Source organism: Pleurodeles waltl, chromosome 3_1 (assembly GCF_031143425.1).
Source record: "Pleurodeles waltl isolate 20211129_DDA chromosome 3_1, aPleWal1.hap1.20221129, whole genome shotgun sequence".
Classification (NCBI taxonomy): Eukaryota; Metazoa; Chordata; class Amphibia; order Caudata; family Salamandridae; genus Pleurodeles; species Pleurodeles waltl.
The window spans coordinates 1633624830-1633641118 of record NC_090440.1 but is presented as its reverse complement, the minus strand read 5'-3'; the positions used below and the strand labels follow the sequence as shown (position 1 = coordinate 1633641118).

Sequence of the window (16289 nt, the reverse complement as noted above, 5' to 3'; positions counted from 1 at the left end):
ATGACCTCGGGAGGTAGATGACACTTGGTTTTAAGTACATTTTGAACATAACACAGTGTTTATTATATGCTCAAACAAACCTGGCAGCTGGGTAAATCTGTTCCAAAGAGGTGATGTTGAAGAAGGCTGCAGATCCTGAGGTAAGGAAGGCAAAACTGCTGCAGAAAATACTCAATGGACTGAGGAGACCAAACACTAGAGGTAATCTTAAGAAAAAGAAAAAGACAATGAACTTTCACTGATGTTCCTTGACAGGAAAGGTAGCTGTTATAATAGTAATGCAGTTTTTATGCACACATCCAGATTTAAATACCTTTGATTGTTTATATTCACACTTGAACTTATCACTTCCTAAGGTAAGCAGCTACATACCATTGACATCTCTTCAGTTTCTCCGGCTTGATACAACTTTCCCTTGGACAGTTCTGTTATAACAACATTCAATAGCGCTTCCCAAGATTTCTGGGAATCACAGGTATTCTGTAAATATTAGAAAACAGATGTAAACTTCCAAAGCTATAGCGTCATAAAGAGACTTCTATTTGCAGGTTGATGCCAGTAACCATGGTGCACACATTTTTTAAATCTGAATTTGAATTTTTTTATTCATTACTTTTTAAAAATTGATATGATAGCAACATTAACAAACAAGTTACTTACTTTCAGTAACGCCTTATCTGGTAGAGACACAGACTAGCCGCAGATTCCTTATCTTAGAATTCTTCCCTAGGCGTCAGGCTGGATCTAGAAATTGTTCCTCAGTGGTACATCTGCGCGTCCGTAGAGGACGTCGAGCAACTCTGCAGGGACGTCGAACAACTCTGCAGGAATGTCGTCCCCAGACATGATGTAAGCGGAGTCCATATATTCCCTCCTCTGATGCGCTGATGTCAGTTTCTTAGGTGACTTGAAGCTGCAGGGCAACGCGAAGCCACAGGGAAACTGTCAGTGAAAAAGTAAAACAGAGTAATAGTTTATGTGCCAACCGGAAAAGAAAAGACGCATCAAGAGATGTGCAAGAGCTAGAAAACACCCAAAACCACCCTAAGCGTGACTGATAAGTACAGAGTTCGCAAGCGGGGAGGACGGTGGGTCGATAAGGAATCTGCGACTAGTCTGTCTTTACCAGATAAGGCATTAGCAAAGGTAAGTAACTTGTTCATCTGATAGAGACAACTAGCTGCAGATTCCTTATCTTAGAATTAGATACCCAAGCAATCCTGCCCCCAGAGGAGGGGTGCGAACGGATCACATCAGTTTTGCAAAGAACAACCCGGTAAAACAGGGGAATAACCAGGCTCGAGACAGAGAGGGTGAGAGAATAACATTAGTTACTCAAATGCAAAAATGACCGGCATATCCACAAGGGAAATGCTAAGTCAGGACTGGCAACGAAAAGAATCCACAGGAAACTAGGCAGTGACCACACCCATAGGGGAGTGAAAACTGCGGGGGGAAAAACGCCGGATGATGAAGAGAAACAGGACTATGCCGCCAGAGATAGAACCAGAAAACATGTGATAGAATTGTTTGAAAGGTAGATGGACAAGGGTAAGCGTGCCATACCACAATCTCACAGTCAGAAAACGATAATACCTCAGCAGAGGCGATATGTGCCAAACACACACAAGCCAAGACAGAATACAGGTAGCGTTGAAAAGAAAAATGAAAAACTGAAAGTGTACAGGTAGTAAACCACCAATGGCTGTCTCAGAAGGAGCTGGGAAAACAGCTCCAGGCCCAAATGGAATAAAGAAAAGGAAAAGACCAGCACGGCCCTGCAAAAAAGTGCAAAGGCTACGGACAAATGCAAGGCAGGGTGTGAGATAAAGGAAAAGAGAGAACTCTGAAGTGGAACTGGAACGACAAGGCAAAAGAAATTGACATTCCTGCGGAAATCCAGAGCAAGAAATGAATGTGATAAAAAAAATGAAGGGGAACAAAACAGCGCCGACTCTGAAACAGGCAGGAAAAACAAGAAAGCAGCCCGACATGGGAACCGGAAGCAGAATAGGCATCCGCATAGAAAGGAACCCACTGAACTGTGCAGTGCAAAAGCACAGAACATATCGAAAGGAGCATGACCGACATGCAACCAATCATGGCACCCTGAAGGAAGACGAGATCAGGAAAGGAACATTAATTTGGAGACGTGTTAAGAGACAATAGTCTGAAAAGACCCACACCACAAACAAAACGAGAGTCTACGTAAAACACCAGATGTACAGGGAAAGCATCGAACCATCCTTGAGCCAGAAGGATGAACGGACGGGAAGGAACTGACAGAATCAGTGCTCATGAGCAATGAACAGATAAGACAAGAGATACCAGGGAAAGAACAATCCCCACAGGCGAGGATAGAAGGGGATCAAACGACCTGTCGGCAGCAAATTCACCAAGAATAATGGAGGGAAGACCAACAACCCGAAGCAAAACGAAAGCCTGCTCCTCAAGCCATCACAATGAACAAGGAAGGCGAGAGAAAAGGGCATCAAGCAAGCTATAGAAAGCCTGCATAAGCCAGGGATGGATTAGCATCACAGCCCAGTTGAAGTGGGAGGAAGCAGTAGAATGTGGCGCAGAAGTAAAACAAAAGAACAAGTAATACCCCTATGCAAGCTAGAAATAGGAACAGCACTGCCTCAAGAATAGGGAGTACGAGAAAGAAAACCACAATATTCTGTGGGAAAGAAAGAACTTATGAACACAGTACAGGGAGAGCACAGCTCAGGAATGACCCGAAAGGAGCGGGCGTAGGAAAATGGAAAGAAAGGAAGGTATCCACCAGTGAAGAGCACAGTATTAGTACTGTACTTATCTTTTTTTTTCTTTTTTTACTTGACATAAAATATAGTTGCACTGGATAGCCAGGAACCCATGGTATGGGGAGTCGGTACCATTAAAGTAAAGAGACGCAATCACTAAACTAGGGCTTAAAAGACCTGGAAGAAATGGGAATACAGAGGTAACGGTAGAAGCGATCAAGAACACCATGAAAGGCAGGGTAGAGAATCAGCAACAAGCACCAACATGAGCATGTAGCAGAGGAAACAAGAACAAGGTAGACTCAACTGAAAAAATTTGAAAAGAAGCCTACCTAGAAGACATAATAATAGGAAGCGACACCAGAGGTGGGGACCCTACAAAAAGTAAGCAAAAAATGCCTCCCGGAGGAGTACAACAACATATTCCCACAAGGGAAGATAAACAAGGTTAAAGCGTAAAGTAGCCTATTACCAACAGCTCAAAGAGTGAATGTCCAACCCAATTTCTATACCAACAGAGACAACAGGCAAGATGCCTAGAGTACACTAAAGAAGAGGCAAGTGTCAGAACGCACAACAAAAAGATAACCACAAACAGTGGCATGAAAAGACCAAGAGTAGGCGGAAGGATCCGCCAGTAGGGATGGCCAAATGATAAGAGGGAACCCGGCCGCCTTCAGAAGTAGACCAACTACTTAACACTGCGAGAAGCCGCTGAATGTAAACAAAACTGAGAGTTGGAACTCACATAGAAAGTATACTGAAATGTACCGCTACGGGCTCTGGGATCAAATCCCCGTACAAAGGAGCCTACGGCAGCAGAAGCACCAGACTATGATACGGAACTACAGCAGCAGCATTGAAAGCACGCAGAGCACCACCAAAGTAAGTGCAACAATATCCAACATGGATAAAAAATAGACTGGAAAGAACCGGAGGAGACTCTGAATGGACTCAGAAGTCACAGAGCCGCATGAAATAACAAGTAACAAGTGAGCACATAACAGGACCCACATCTGAGAGGAACCTGACAGTGCAAATATAGTTCCAACGGAGCAGCAGAAGAGCATTAGAAGAGGATGGACATTAGTCCCCAACATGGGAATCACAAAAACTACGCAAGGCTGAATCTGCATGCTCCCCAAAAAGAGACTTGCCATTAAATGGCATATCAAGAAGAGCACCCCGCACCGGAGATGAAAAATTGGAAGAGGATAAACAAGCCCTGTGACAAATGACAACAGAGGCAGCCATGACCCGACCAATGGAATCAGCAGAATCCATACCTGAGCGGACTGTAAGTCGAGCAGCCTGTTGAGCATCTCTGATCAAAGGCATCAGGGCAGTGCGAACATCTTCAGAGGGTAATGGCAACAAACATTCCATTGAGTCCCAGAGAGTATGGGAAAAACAGGCCAACACACAGGACATGTTGGTGGAACGAAGAGCGGAACAAGAAGAGGTATAAATACGCCTGCCGGCAGCATCCAGCTGACTGGAATCCCCGTGTGGCGGATTCAGAGGTATCTGCTCCAAAGCCAGGATGCCCAAAGCAGATTGGACCACAAACCCCCAAGGCGTAGGGTGGTGGCGAAGGCACAAGGGATCTTCCTGTACCGGCCGACGTCTGTGTGATTCCAGACACCAAGAAAAATGTTATACAGCGCCTCGCAAAAAGGAAGAACGGGTTCAGTGTCAGAATGATCCGAAGTAAAAGTTAACAGATCAGTAGATAATTGCACCATAGGAAGGTGCAAGTTCAAAACATCAGCCACCCGGCCCAAAACATCTGCGAAAGCTTCTGTCGCCAATCCAGGGGATGAGAGTAGGCTAGATGCAGGGCAGATCGTTCGACTTCGGGGAAATCGGTATAGGGGTGTCGGACGCAGCTGGCTGACCCAAAAGAGCTGTGAGGGGCATTGGGACAGCAGGATCAGGCGGAGGAGACGGAGGCCGTGCACCGGCACCGATCGAGTCGAGAGTGTGAACGGGCACCGAGCTGGAAACAGCTGGCAAAGACCCCGTCAAAGCACTCACTACCTCCATACGGCCGAAGGCACTCCAGAGGGAGGGGAAGAACCAAAGATGGAATGCAGACGCATAATAACATTGTATTTGGTCCATAGTAGCCCCAGCTCTGGGATACGGCGGAAAGGAAGGGGTTAACTCGATAGCGGACTCCACATGAGGAGAACGCAGGGGCGGTGACGGCGAAGGGCCTGATGGCATCCAGGAAGACTTACCTGGAGACGCCGAAGGATCAACCAGAGGTCGATGGAACCATGCGAGAATGACTCCTGGAGTGTTCCCGGGACCGGAAAGAAGAAGACTGACTCCATCGCCGGTAAGAAGAGGACTTGTCCACTCACGCCACGAGGAGCTTCATGCAACACTCCCTCAAAGATTTCGGCTCCAAATGATGGCAGGCGTTGGCGTCGTCATGAGACCCAGACACCATAACCAGACGGAATGGGGATCCCGCGACCGACATCTGCCAGGAACAGGATCCACAGAGTTTAAACCCAGAAGGCATATGCACTAATTAGGTATTAGAAGAGTTTTCAAAATTCCCGAAGACCAGGTAGAAAAAAGGCCAAAAGGCCTGAGGTACCCGATACACCGGATCTACGTCGCTGCACAGAAAAGAAAAAACTGACATCAGTGCGTCGGAGGAGGAAATATATGGACTCCGCTGATGTCATGTCAGGGGATGACATCGCTGCGAAGTCGCTAGACGCCCTCGACCGACGTGCAGAGGTATTGCTGAGGAAAAATTTCCAGATCCAGTCTGACGCCTGGGGAACAATTCTAAGATAAGGAATCAGTGGCTAGCTGTCTCTATCGGATAAAGGCATCAACAAACAATTTGTCATTGTATACATTTCAATAGCATGTCTGATACATTGCAAACTTGTCAAAGGAAGCGCTTGATAATTTGAATCTCTGTAATACATGGTAAATAGAACATAAATAAAGAAGACAGAAGGAAGATGACATATTATGGCACGTATAAATATGCACACTAAGGGGCGGATAAATGGAATAAACAATCAACGCAGATATCCTCCATACTGAATAGAGTAAGTAGAGCAGCACTGAGTCACAACAAAAAGGAAAACATTTAGAGATTTAATATAAAAGCACAAGAGGTAATTTATCTGAAGCAAAGACAAAACTAATTAAGAACAATCCAGATGCAAATTATTAGGTCTGACTTGACATCGCAGTTGTCTGACAGAACTCATATAATCATAAAAAGAGTTTTAAAGTCAGTATAGACTAAGGCTTTGGGTTTGCCTCTTTGTTGTTCTGCTTATAGCATCTTGAGTGGTCAACACTTGAGTTAGTCTGCCTAAAAGCAGCTTATTTGCTCACAACTGCTAATCCAGATCCTTTTTTAACTCAGGAAGGTGCTGCTTGTAGGGAGCTGGGTTCTGGTTGCAGTACCCCCACCCTTTTTTCCTGGGTTTTAGATGTAACTTCAACTGAAGTGCACTGGGTTGCTGCTAACCGGGTCCCCAGTGCCAGTGTTCCTTCCCTAAAACAAGACCCATGGTCACTTGATCCTCAAGTGACCAGGCCCTTCAGCCCTGTGTAAATCCCTAATAAATGGTACCTAGGCATGGGTACTGAAGAGGGCCCTCTGAGGGACCCAACACCAACCTTATGCAGACTGCCATTGCACGCTACGTGACAAGGTGCTTCCAAAATTGAAAACACAACATGGCACACAGCCTGTGTGCCATATTCCCTAACACTTCATGTAATATATGTAAGTTGGCCCTCTAGCAGGCCTTATTGCCCTAAGACAGGGTGCATTATTTTACATGTGAGGGCATATCTGCACAGGCAGATATACCCCTGCAATGTCTTTGTTGATTCTTAGAAACAGTAAGTGCCCAGGGAAGCCATTGTAATACGTGTGCTTGGCAGTGGTCAATACGAGTTCCCCAGCTACATGATGGTGTAACGGAAGATAGGGATGTTTGGTATCAAACATCCTGTACTGGTGAACCCACACTGATGTCAGTGTTGGATTAACCAAACCTACCATCTACTAATATGTTAACTGACTGGTCCTGACCAGTTCAGCCACCTTAGTCACGTTTCTCACCCCCCTAAGGTGAAAGCAAGTGCTCTTGGGGTCCAGAGACAAAAGCCTGTACTAGTTGGGGATGTTAACACCTTCTCCAGGAAGGATGGACATTCCAGGGTAAGAAGCTTCAAAGGCATAGCCATATTTGTAATGCGACCCAGGTATCTCTAAATGGCAGAGATGACCAACCCCGCTGTCCTGACCCCACTTTTGGCGGCAAGAAAGGCAGGAAAATTAGGCAGATTAGGAGGTGTGGTCACTTCATGCAAGTTCCACCCCTAAGGTTGACGAGCTGAAGTGGACACCACTTTTGAAATTCCTCTAAGGAATTAGGCCACTAGGGTCAGGGTTTTGCCCACTTCCCAATGGAAGAGGTCATAGAAAGGGTGAAGTCACCCTAAAGGTGGGCAACCAATTTGGCTGTCACCAGGCACTCCCTGAAATGACCCTAAATAGGGTATTTAGGTGGCATCCCTGAACCCCAGAACTCAGATCCTGATGACCTAGGAAGAATAGGACAAAGTAGAGATGCAACCACAGAACAGGAGAAGCAGCAGCAGCTGACCTGGTACCAACCCCTCTGGCCTGTCTGCACTCCTCAAAGGACTTAGCACCAAAAGACCTGTTGTCCTGCAGCTGAACATCCAGCAACCTGGGAGGATTGCCTGCCTACGAAAAAGACTCAAGTCTTCCCTGAGCAGCAGACCTGTTCCCCAACCAACGCTACGAAAGGACTCTGTAGCCTCCGGAACGCGAAAACCTGACATTGGAAGACACCACTGCACCCGCAGTCACCGACCCAAGTGGAAATGGACCTCCGGTGCCAGCAAGGTCCCCTAGCTGTCCAGAGTCTGAGTTTATCATGGTTTCACTCCTCCTGGATTCCCTGAAGTCGCCTGCAGCCTCTGCACACAGGACCCCTTCTCCTATAGCTTCTGTGGTGAGAGAAACTTGACACCTCAAGCAACCACTGCACCTGTCGCTACCGGCCCAAGTTGAAGTGGACCCTTGATGTCAACGACATCACCCAGCAATCCTGAGGTTGAGTCAACTTTGGTTTTACCTCTTATGCACTCCCCGACAAAGCCTGAAGCCTCAGACAACAGGAACCCCCCAACCTTGAGTGCTCCTGGATGGGGAAACCCAGCGCTAAGGGATACCCCTGCACCTGTCACCCCTGAGTTCTGGTGAAGAGGCCCCCTAGCTGGAGCCTGCAGCCCAAATCGTGGAGACCAATCCCCATTGAAATACAATGGGTACCCGATGCGTACTGTACCTCTGCCCCCGCCGCACCAGTGCTGCCCAGAGTAACATGTTGGTGTGGTTTGACCCTTGCCCAATACTCGCCTTAAGTCTACAAGATTGGTCCCGTGAGTGGTCAATAAGTGCTTGTTTGCTGAATGTGTTTTCCTTCCATAGGTTATCACTGAAGAACTCTGAAACTGCACTGTGTCAATTTTTGCAACTAAAAAGTATTTATGATTAAAAACATACTTACCTTATAATGAAGTTCTTGGGTTTGAAATATATATAAAAAGAAGTGTTATTTTTCTAATTTGGTCTTGGATTTATTATTTGAGCATGTGTCTCATTTATTGCCTCTGTGAGTACAGCAAATGCTTAGCAATAACCTCTGATAAGTCTAACTGCTTGCCCACACTATCACTAAGAGCATTAGTCCTATCTACTTTTGCCTTTGCAAACCAATTGGGGATCCACTTGTCTCTCTGCGTGAAGTACTTCTTTTTAGTGAACCATAGAGTCAGCTTCCTACATGGCTTTACAGTGTTTAACAATGAGAGACCACTACTTACATAGATCTACAGTTCAGGAGGGACTACTGGTGTCTGGTTTTCATTGTGCAAATATTATTTCATGGTTAAAATGCAGTCATAAGTGAATGATAGGACTTTATAAAAGCACTGTCTGAACATGAATGTATTAAACGTTAGAGCATGCTTCACATACTCTCAACCACACAACATCTCCCTGTGTAAGCCAAAGACTGTTCTGCTTCACTACTGTGGGGGACAAATGCTAATGGGGTGTACTTGATGCTGTTTGGGCTCAACAAATTGTTGGCGGCAGGGCGTTGGCTCTACCCCTCTGCTGACTACCTTTTTCATACTTATTTGATTCGGCAGCACTTGATTAGCCTGCATGTATAGCAGCTCCACTGCACATCACATAACTGAAAGACATTGTTAAGGCCCACAAAATACAGAATGATAGCACTTTGCATGGTATTAACCCCTGGCAAATATAGTAAAACAGGGTTTTGCATTGTGAATTCACTGGCAAACATAACTGGATGGGGTTTTACGTTGTAAAGTGTGTCAAACACACTAGAAAGAAGTGCTGCCTAGTTTAACACTAAGACACCTTCTTAAACAGATTGCTAATTCAAGACAGGCTAGCCATTTTGTTTTCTTTGTTTACATATATTTAGTTTATGATTAATATTTAGTAGTCTCTAATTTAAAATGTGTTCTTTAAAAAAAATAACATTACTGGCTGAAAATTGATTTGTCGTTAGTGTGTGTGGTGTGGCACGCGGTCTCCAACCCACATCACTTCCCTGATTGAGCCTTAGGCATCTCTGTCTCGCTAGCATGAAGGGCAAAGGCAACTGCCAGAAATTGCTGCTGAACTGTTCCTGTGAGGCTAGAGTCCTAGGGCAGATGGCAAGTGCCAAAGGAGAAGAGGTAAGACTGTTCATTAATATAACTGGTGCTTGGTGATACTAGTAACTACAACTGTTTGAGAAGAGAGCTTGGGGCTAGTGATCAATGCAGACCTGCCTACGGTACCAGTCAGGACGAATCTCCCGACAGAGGTGCTTCACCCGGGGGTGACAACATCAGAGCCAAGGTTGTTCTTCAATGAGGCCCTAACGGATGTCCTTCTGGGTAGATAGACCAAACCCAGCACAAGGGCACCTGTGGATAGGACAGTTGGCCGCCACCATAGACCCGCTCCGAGGGACCCTAGTTTCCTTACCGAACACCCCACCCCGGAGAGCTTGGTGGTCCAAGCCTCTATTTCCCGTGGTGCCTTACCTTCCGCTCCCCAGGATACGGAATCCAAGAGGCTGGATCAGCTTGGAAAGAACATTTTTTCTTCCACCAGCCTGGCATTGAGGTCTGTAAACACCTCTTTCCTATTGGTCCGTTTCTCCCATACTTTATGGGATACGGTGGCACAGGTGCTGCCCCAGGTCCGGGAGGGCGTACGGGACACTCTCACCCAGGCTGTCAAGGATGGGAGAGATGCAGCCAAGTTTACGATCAGGCAGATCGATTTCACCGTCACTGGCCCTACGTCGCCACACCTGGCTACGTTCAACTGGTTTTTCGGGGGATGCCCAGTCAAGTTTGATGGACATGCCTTTTTGGTTGGAAGGCAGACTCCGCGCTTGAGAGGTTCAAGGATTCTCGAGCTACGGACAGATCCTTAGGCCTTTCAGCGCCAGCACAACAGCAGCCTGTCTTTCGCCCCTTTCGTGTGGTACCAAGCCAGCCACAGTTTAGCCACCGTCCTCAGGCTTCACAGCATCCCGGAAGAGGATGTGGTCGTGGTACCATCAGACCCAGAAGGTCTGGCCAGAGGTATGCCACCACACAGCCCCCCTCTGATGCGCCCAAGCCTTCCTAGTATGGTTCTGCAGGACCACGCCAGTCCAGATGGAGGGAGGATTCAATTTCATCTCCCTCACTGGCTTTCCATCACAACGGACAAGTGGGTTCTGCAGATCATATGGAAAGGCTATTCCCTCCCCTTCCAGTCTTTCCTTCCCTCTATCCCTCTGACAAAAGAACAGCTGATGGAGGATCATTTGATTTTGTTCCGCAAGGAAGTTACAGCTCTCTTGGCCAAGGGAGCCATAGAAAGGATCCCGATGTCAAAAGTAGGCAGTGGTTGTTATTCCAGCTACTTTGTGATTCCCAAAAAGAACAAGGGCCTTTGCCCTATCCTGGATTTAAGGGACGTCAATCTCTTCCTCAAGAAGGAGAAATTCAAGATGCTCACTCTTGCTCAGGTCTTGTCTGCCCTAGATCAAGGAGACTGGATGGTAGCATTGGACTTGCAGGGCGCGTATTTTCACATCCCCATCCTGCCTGCCCACAGGCGTTACCTGGGGTTCAAGGTGGGCCACAAGCACTTTCAGTTTACCCTTCTCCCTTTCGGTCTCACCAGTGCCCCTCGGGTGTTCACGAAGGTTATGGTGGTGGTGGCAGCTCATCTGCGCAGGTCAGGGATTTCAGTCTTACCCTACCTCGACGACTGGCTGTTGAAGGCTCCTACGCCCCAGGCTCTCGTCACCTATCCCCAGACGACGGGGTACCTCCTGCATTCGCTGTTGTTCACTATCAATGTGCCGAAGTCACACCTGATTCCCTCTCAGAAGCTCACTTTTATCAAGCTGTTCTGGACACAGTGCAGTATCGGGCCTATCCTCCCGAGCAGCGAGTCCAGGATATTCAGGTTATGATTCCGATGTTTCGGCCTCTATCCTGGATTTCGGTGAGACAGACTCTGAGGCTGCTGGGACTCATGGTCTCCTGCATCCTATTGGTCAACCATGGCAGATGGCAAATGAGGGCTCTGCAGTGGGACTTGGAAGTTCCAATGGGCACAGCATCAGGGGAATCTTACCGACGTGGTTCAGAACGTGGAGGGAACTGCAAAGGATCTGCAGTGGTGGTCAGTGAACTGAGACTGGGTCAAAGGCAGACTCCTCTCCCTTCCCCAACCAGATCTCACAGTAGTGACAGATGCGTCACTTCAGGGATGGGGCGGCCATCTGGGAGAGATGGAGATCAGAGGTCACTGGTCTCTGGCGGAATCCGGGCTCCGTTTCAACTTGTTGGAGCTTCGGGTGATTTGACTAGCATGAAAAGCATTTCTTCCTATTGTGAAAGGGAAAGTAGTGTAGGTGTTCACGGACAACACCACCGCAATGTGGTATTGCAACAAGCAAGGCGGTGAGGGGGCGTGGACCCTTTGTCAAGAGGCTCTGCGTCTCTTGACATGGCTGGAACAGCAGGGCATCACCCTGGTGGTTCAACACCTGGCAGGTTCTCTGAACGCCAGGGCGGACGAGCTCAGCCGAAAATGCCTAGCGGATCACAAATGGTATCTCCATCCGGAGGTGGCGCAAGGACTCTTTCAGCAGTGGGGAGAGCCTTGGTTAATCTGTTCGCCTCTGTAGAGAACGCGCAATGTCAGCAGTTTTGTGTGTTGGAGTTTCCAAGGGGGCTGTCGCTAGATGACGCTTTTCACGCAAGTGGAGTTCACGCCTCCTGTACGCCTTTTCGCCCAAACCACTTCTGCCCAGAGTTCTCAAGAAAATCAAGAAGGACCGGGCCCAAGTAATCCTAGTGGCTTTGGATTGGGCACGGAGAGTCTGGTATCCAGAGATTCTCAAAATGAGCATCAGTCCTGCAATCAGGTTGCCTCTTCGGGAGGATCTGCTGTCGCAGCAACAGGGGAAGGTTCTCCACCCGAACCTGTCAACTTTGCGGTTTCACGCATGGAGGTTGAGCGGCGACAGTTTATGGTTTATGACCTCCCTTCGGAAGTCTGTGATGTCATTCTGGCAGCCAGACGTGCCTCTACTAAGTTGATTAACGCCTGCCAATGGAAAAGTTTTGTTTCATATTGTACAGAGAGGTCTATTGATCCTCTTTCTTCTTCTCTTTCTAATATCGTTTTGTTAATTCTATCTCTTGCCCAACAGGGTCCTCCTTAGGGACCGTTAAGGGCTATTTTACTGCCTTATCGGATTTTCTCAGATTGCCCGATCAACCATCTTTGTGTAAGTCTCCTATGGATCAAAGATTTTTTTAAAGGATTTGTGCCTTTGTTTACACCTGTGCCTTTGGTCATGCCCCAGTGGGATCTTAATCTTGTTCTTACCTTCCTAATGTGTGCTCCCTTTGAGCCCTTGCATAACTGTCCTCTCCGGCTGCTCCCTATTAAAACATCCTTTTTGGTGGCAATTACATCTGCCAGGAGAGTGAGTGAGCGTCAGGCTTTATCTTCAAAACCACCGTATCTCACAATATATCCTGACAAGGTAGTATTAAGAACTCGTGCCTATTTTCTCCCCAAGGTGGTGACCCCTTTCCATCTGGGTCAAAATATCACCCTGCCAACCTTCTTTGCGCCACCGCATCCCTCCAAGGAAAAGGAGCGTCTCCATCGGCTGGACCTAAAAAGTGCGTGCAGTACAGAAACTTTCCATTTCGCGCTTGGTCATTCTCAGTCTAAAGATCTGCTATGCTTTGAAAAGAAGCAGCATCCAGAGGGCTTGAGGGATCACTCTACTAGAGGGAAAGCTGCTACCACTGCGTTAGCTCGTGGCGTGCCGGTGTTTGACATCTGCCAAGCGGCAACGTGGGCTTCCTTGCACACGTTTGCGAGACACTACTGCCTGGATAGCCAAGTGAGAAGGAAGGGACATTTTGCCCGCTCAGTCCTGCAGGACTTCTTAGTATAAAATATATCCTTCAGACCCACCACCATAGCTTGGGTATCTATTCTAAGGTAAGGAATCTGCAGCTAGAAGTCTCTATCAGATATATATATATATATATATATATATATATATGTTTTTGGCATTTTTTGCCTTTCTTAAAGGCATGTAAAAAAATGTCTTCAAACAGTCAAGTGAAAAAGCTAAAACTACATACTGGTAGTCCTTCCATGACTCCGCGCTTCTGGCGTGGAAAGTTGTAGGAAAAGAACTGACGTACACGCACCGAGGTGGCGTCTATATAGACAACCGTGACGTCGTAGACGGCTCCAACAACGCTGAGGACGCAACGCAGAGCCGGACGACGCCATGCGGATCCGAACAATGCCATGCGGATCCGAACAATGCCACCCGACGGGCGCGCACAGGGTACTCCTCAGCAGAAAAATTCCGGATTCGAAGCTGATGCCAGGGAATTCTAAGGTACGAAATCTGCAGCTAGAACTCTCTATCAGATCAAAACACTAGGAGAACTGTTGAAGCTCTGATAGTGGAAAACTACAACAGCATAAATATTAGAAGTACTCCTACAACCCGCGCAACGCACCTGTTGCACTAACATACCCACTCTTACATACTAACAATCGTGCTCTACCAGATCACTCCCACACACATTCATGTTGTAGTCACATGGAGGGCGTGGCCGAGCCGTCGACCAACATGGCTACGCAGCTTTGATGCTCCTGCAGAGGCTCCCTGAGAACCGAGCTGGGGAGCGCACCCACGACCTGGAGGCAGCCCAATGATTATGCTGGAGAGGTGAGGAGTGGGGGATGATCAAGGGGGTGGAAGTGGAGGGGGTGATTGTGGGGAGGGAGGGTGGCTGCAGATATTGAGGTGTGCGGGCGCTGCTGTTGCTACGGCGGGTGCCTGCAGGCCCATGTGCCTCGGAGGCCCTGAGGTGGCAGGGTCCTTGGGTGAGGCTAAGGGGCTGGACCACCCGGTAGTGATGATCCGCCGGGGACAGACGGTGATGGTTCCCTCCCCCCCTAAGCCCAGCGCAACACTGGGGAAGCGTACTGTGTACCCCCTCAGGACAATTGCTGCACAGCCCGCGTGGCAGTGAGGCCTACAGCAGCACCTCTCTGTGCAGGAGCGACCGGGGGCGAGTCCCGCTGTGTGGTGGCGCGGGCCCGGTTGGCCCCAGAAAGATCTACGGCAAGGTGGGGGTGGGCCCCATGCCCTCAAGACCCCATCGCTTTGATACACAGTAGGGTGACCGGCGGGGTCATGCGCCGGCCTGTAGTACCACGATGTAGATTTCCTTCCTGGCAGAGTGCCCATCAGCGGAGGCGTGAATAGGAATCCCGCGCTCCTCCACTGCACGCACTGGCCGCATGTGAGGCATAGCATGACAGACTAGCCCCCATTTGTGTTGATGCTTGGAGCTGCCTGTCTGGTGAATTGGGTGGGATCCGTGGTGCTGTGGCTGATACTTGGATCGCTCCCCTACGTGGTGCAGGGTTTCCCCCGATGATTCCTGGTGCATAACTAGACCAACACTAGCTGGGGGGTGGTTCTTGGGGGCTGTGGTGACCCCATGCAGCGGAAACTCCCATTTGAGAGGAGGCCATAGGATGACATGGCTGCTGCTCCGGTGAGGGAGTGGGAGGATGTCGGGTACAGATGAAATATTGACGGAACTGAGGGCAGAAATTTCACACTATTGATAGTAGATTTGACTCTCTGACCGCCAGGCTTGACAACATAGCAGATTGGACAAGCACCAATCGCGCCTGGAGGGTGCGGAGGGTCGAATTTCAACCATCGAGGATGACACAGCGATGCTTAGAAAACGCCTTGAGAAAGTCGAGGGGCGGTTAAAACTGTGGCAGTAAAGAATGATGATTTGGAGGCCAGGGGGCGGCGTAACAACTTACATATAGCCGGTATAGCGGACTCCACCAATACTGGTCAGTTAGATCTGTTTGTAGAGAACCTGCTGGTAGAATTACTGGGGTGCCAGGACTTCACCTCAACTTTCATGGTAGAGAGGGCACATCGTACAGTGGGCCCTAGGCCTCCCCCTGGGGCACCTGCCCGATTGATTACTGCCCGTCTATTGAATTATAGAGACTGAGATACTGTCCTCTGCCTTGCTAGGGAGAAAGGACCATTACAGTATCAAGGGGAAGTTGTGTCCCTCTACCCCAATTTCACCCCTGCTCAGTGCTTAATTTTAAATCAAGAGGTGCCGGTGCTCAAAGCCCTTCTCTTAAACACTAGGCTGCTGTAATTAAATCTGCCAGCACTGAATACTGAGGCAGCGTAATCCTGAAGCCATCTCGGGCCTCTTCAATCCATTTACGGCCACCCCTGCCCCTTCAGCTCATCCCGCAACTTTCTACTTTCTCCCTTTATGACGGTTTTTAGTTTTTCCTTCTTACGTCTTTTACATATGTGTCTTTTGCTCGCAGCAAATGCTTGAGGCATAAGAATAAGCCCCTGCCCTCACAAATAAGTGCACCGGAAACAACAAGCACAAATTAAGCACTGCCCCTTCTGTGCAGGAAGCCAGGACGAAATTTTGAGGCCAAGGCAACGCTCTATTCTCTCGGAATACGCTATGGAATGATCAATCCAGTCAGGTTGAGAGTGGAGGTGAACTGTAAAGGGCAATACTTTGATACCCCTGGTGATCCCTTGAAGATCTGCAAGCAACACCCCTGACCAGGAGGATTGCCTGGCAGCTCCCCACAGAGGCGTGACGATTTGGATGCTGGGCCTGCTTCAAGCATGAAACTGTTTCCCCCGGATTAGATGAGATGACCTGGAGTGTGGCCTCGGTCATGTTGGTAAAATCAGTGCTCCCCCAGTAACTACAAAAGATGGTTTCTATAGCGCTGCTCTACTGTTTATCATTCATGTTCTTTCTTTAAGTCTGGTTGTA

General features: G+C 48.3%; 1 protein-coding gene across 4 annotated transcripts in view; it reads right to left on the bottom strand.

Annotated features, from left to right (window-relative positions):
• The window catches only part of UBR3 (ubiquitin protein ligase E3 component n-recognin 3), a 1605611-nt gene that overhangs the window by 124501 nt on the left and 1464821 nt on the right, over window positions 1-16289 (bottom strand). For all 4 annotated transcript variants that reach the window (XM_069225311.1, XM_069225312.1, XM_069225313.1 and 1 more), the window contains 2 exons: window positions 373-480; window positions 81-206 (listed from right to left, as the gene is read on the bottom strand). In XM_069225311.1, coding sequence (XP_069081412.1) covers window positions 81-206; window positions 373-480 — 234 coding nt within the window. The remainder of the gene's footprint in view (window positions 1-80; window positions 207-372; window positions 481-16289) is intronic.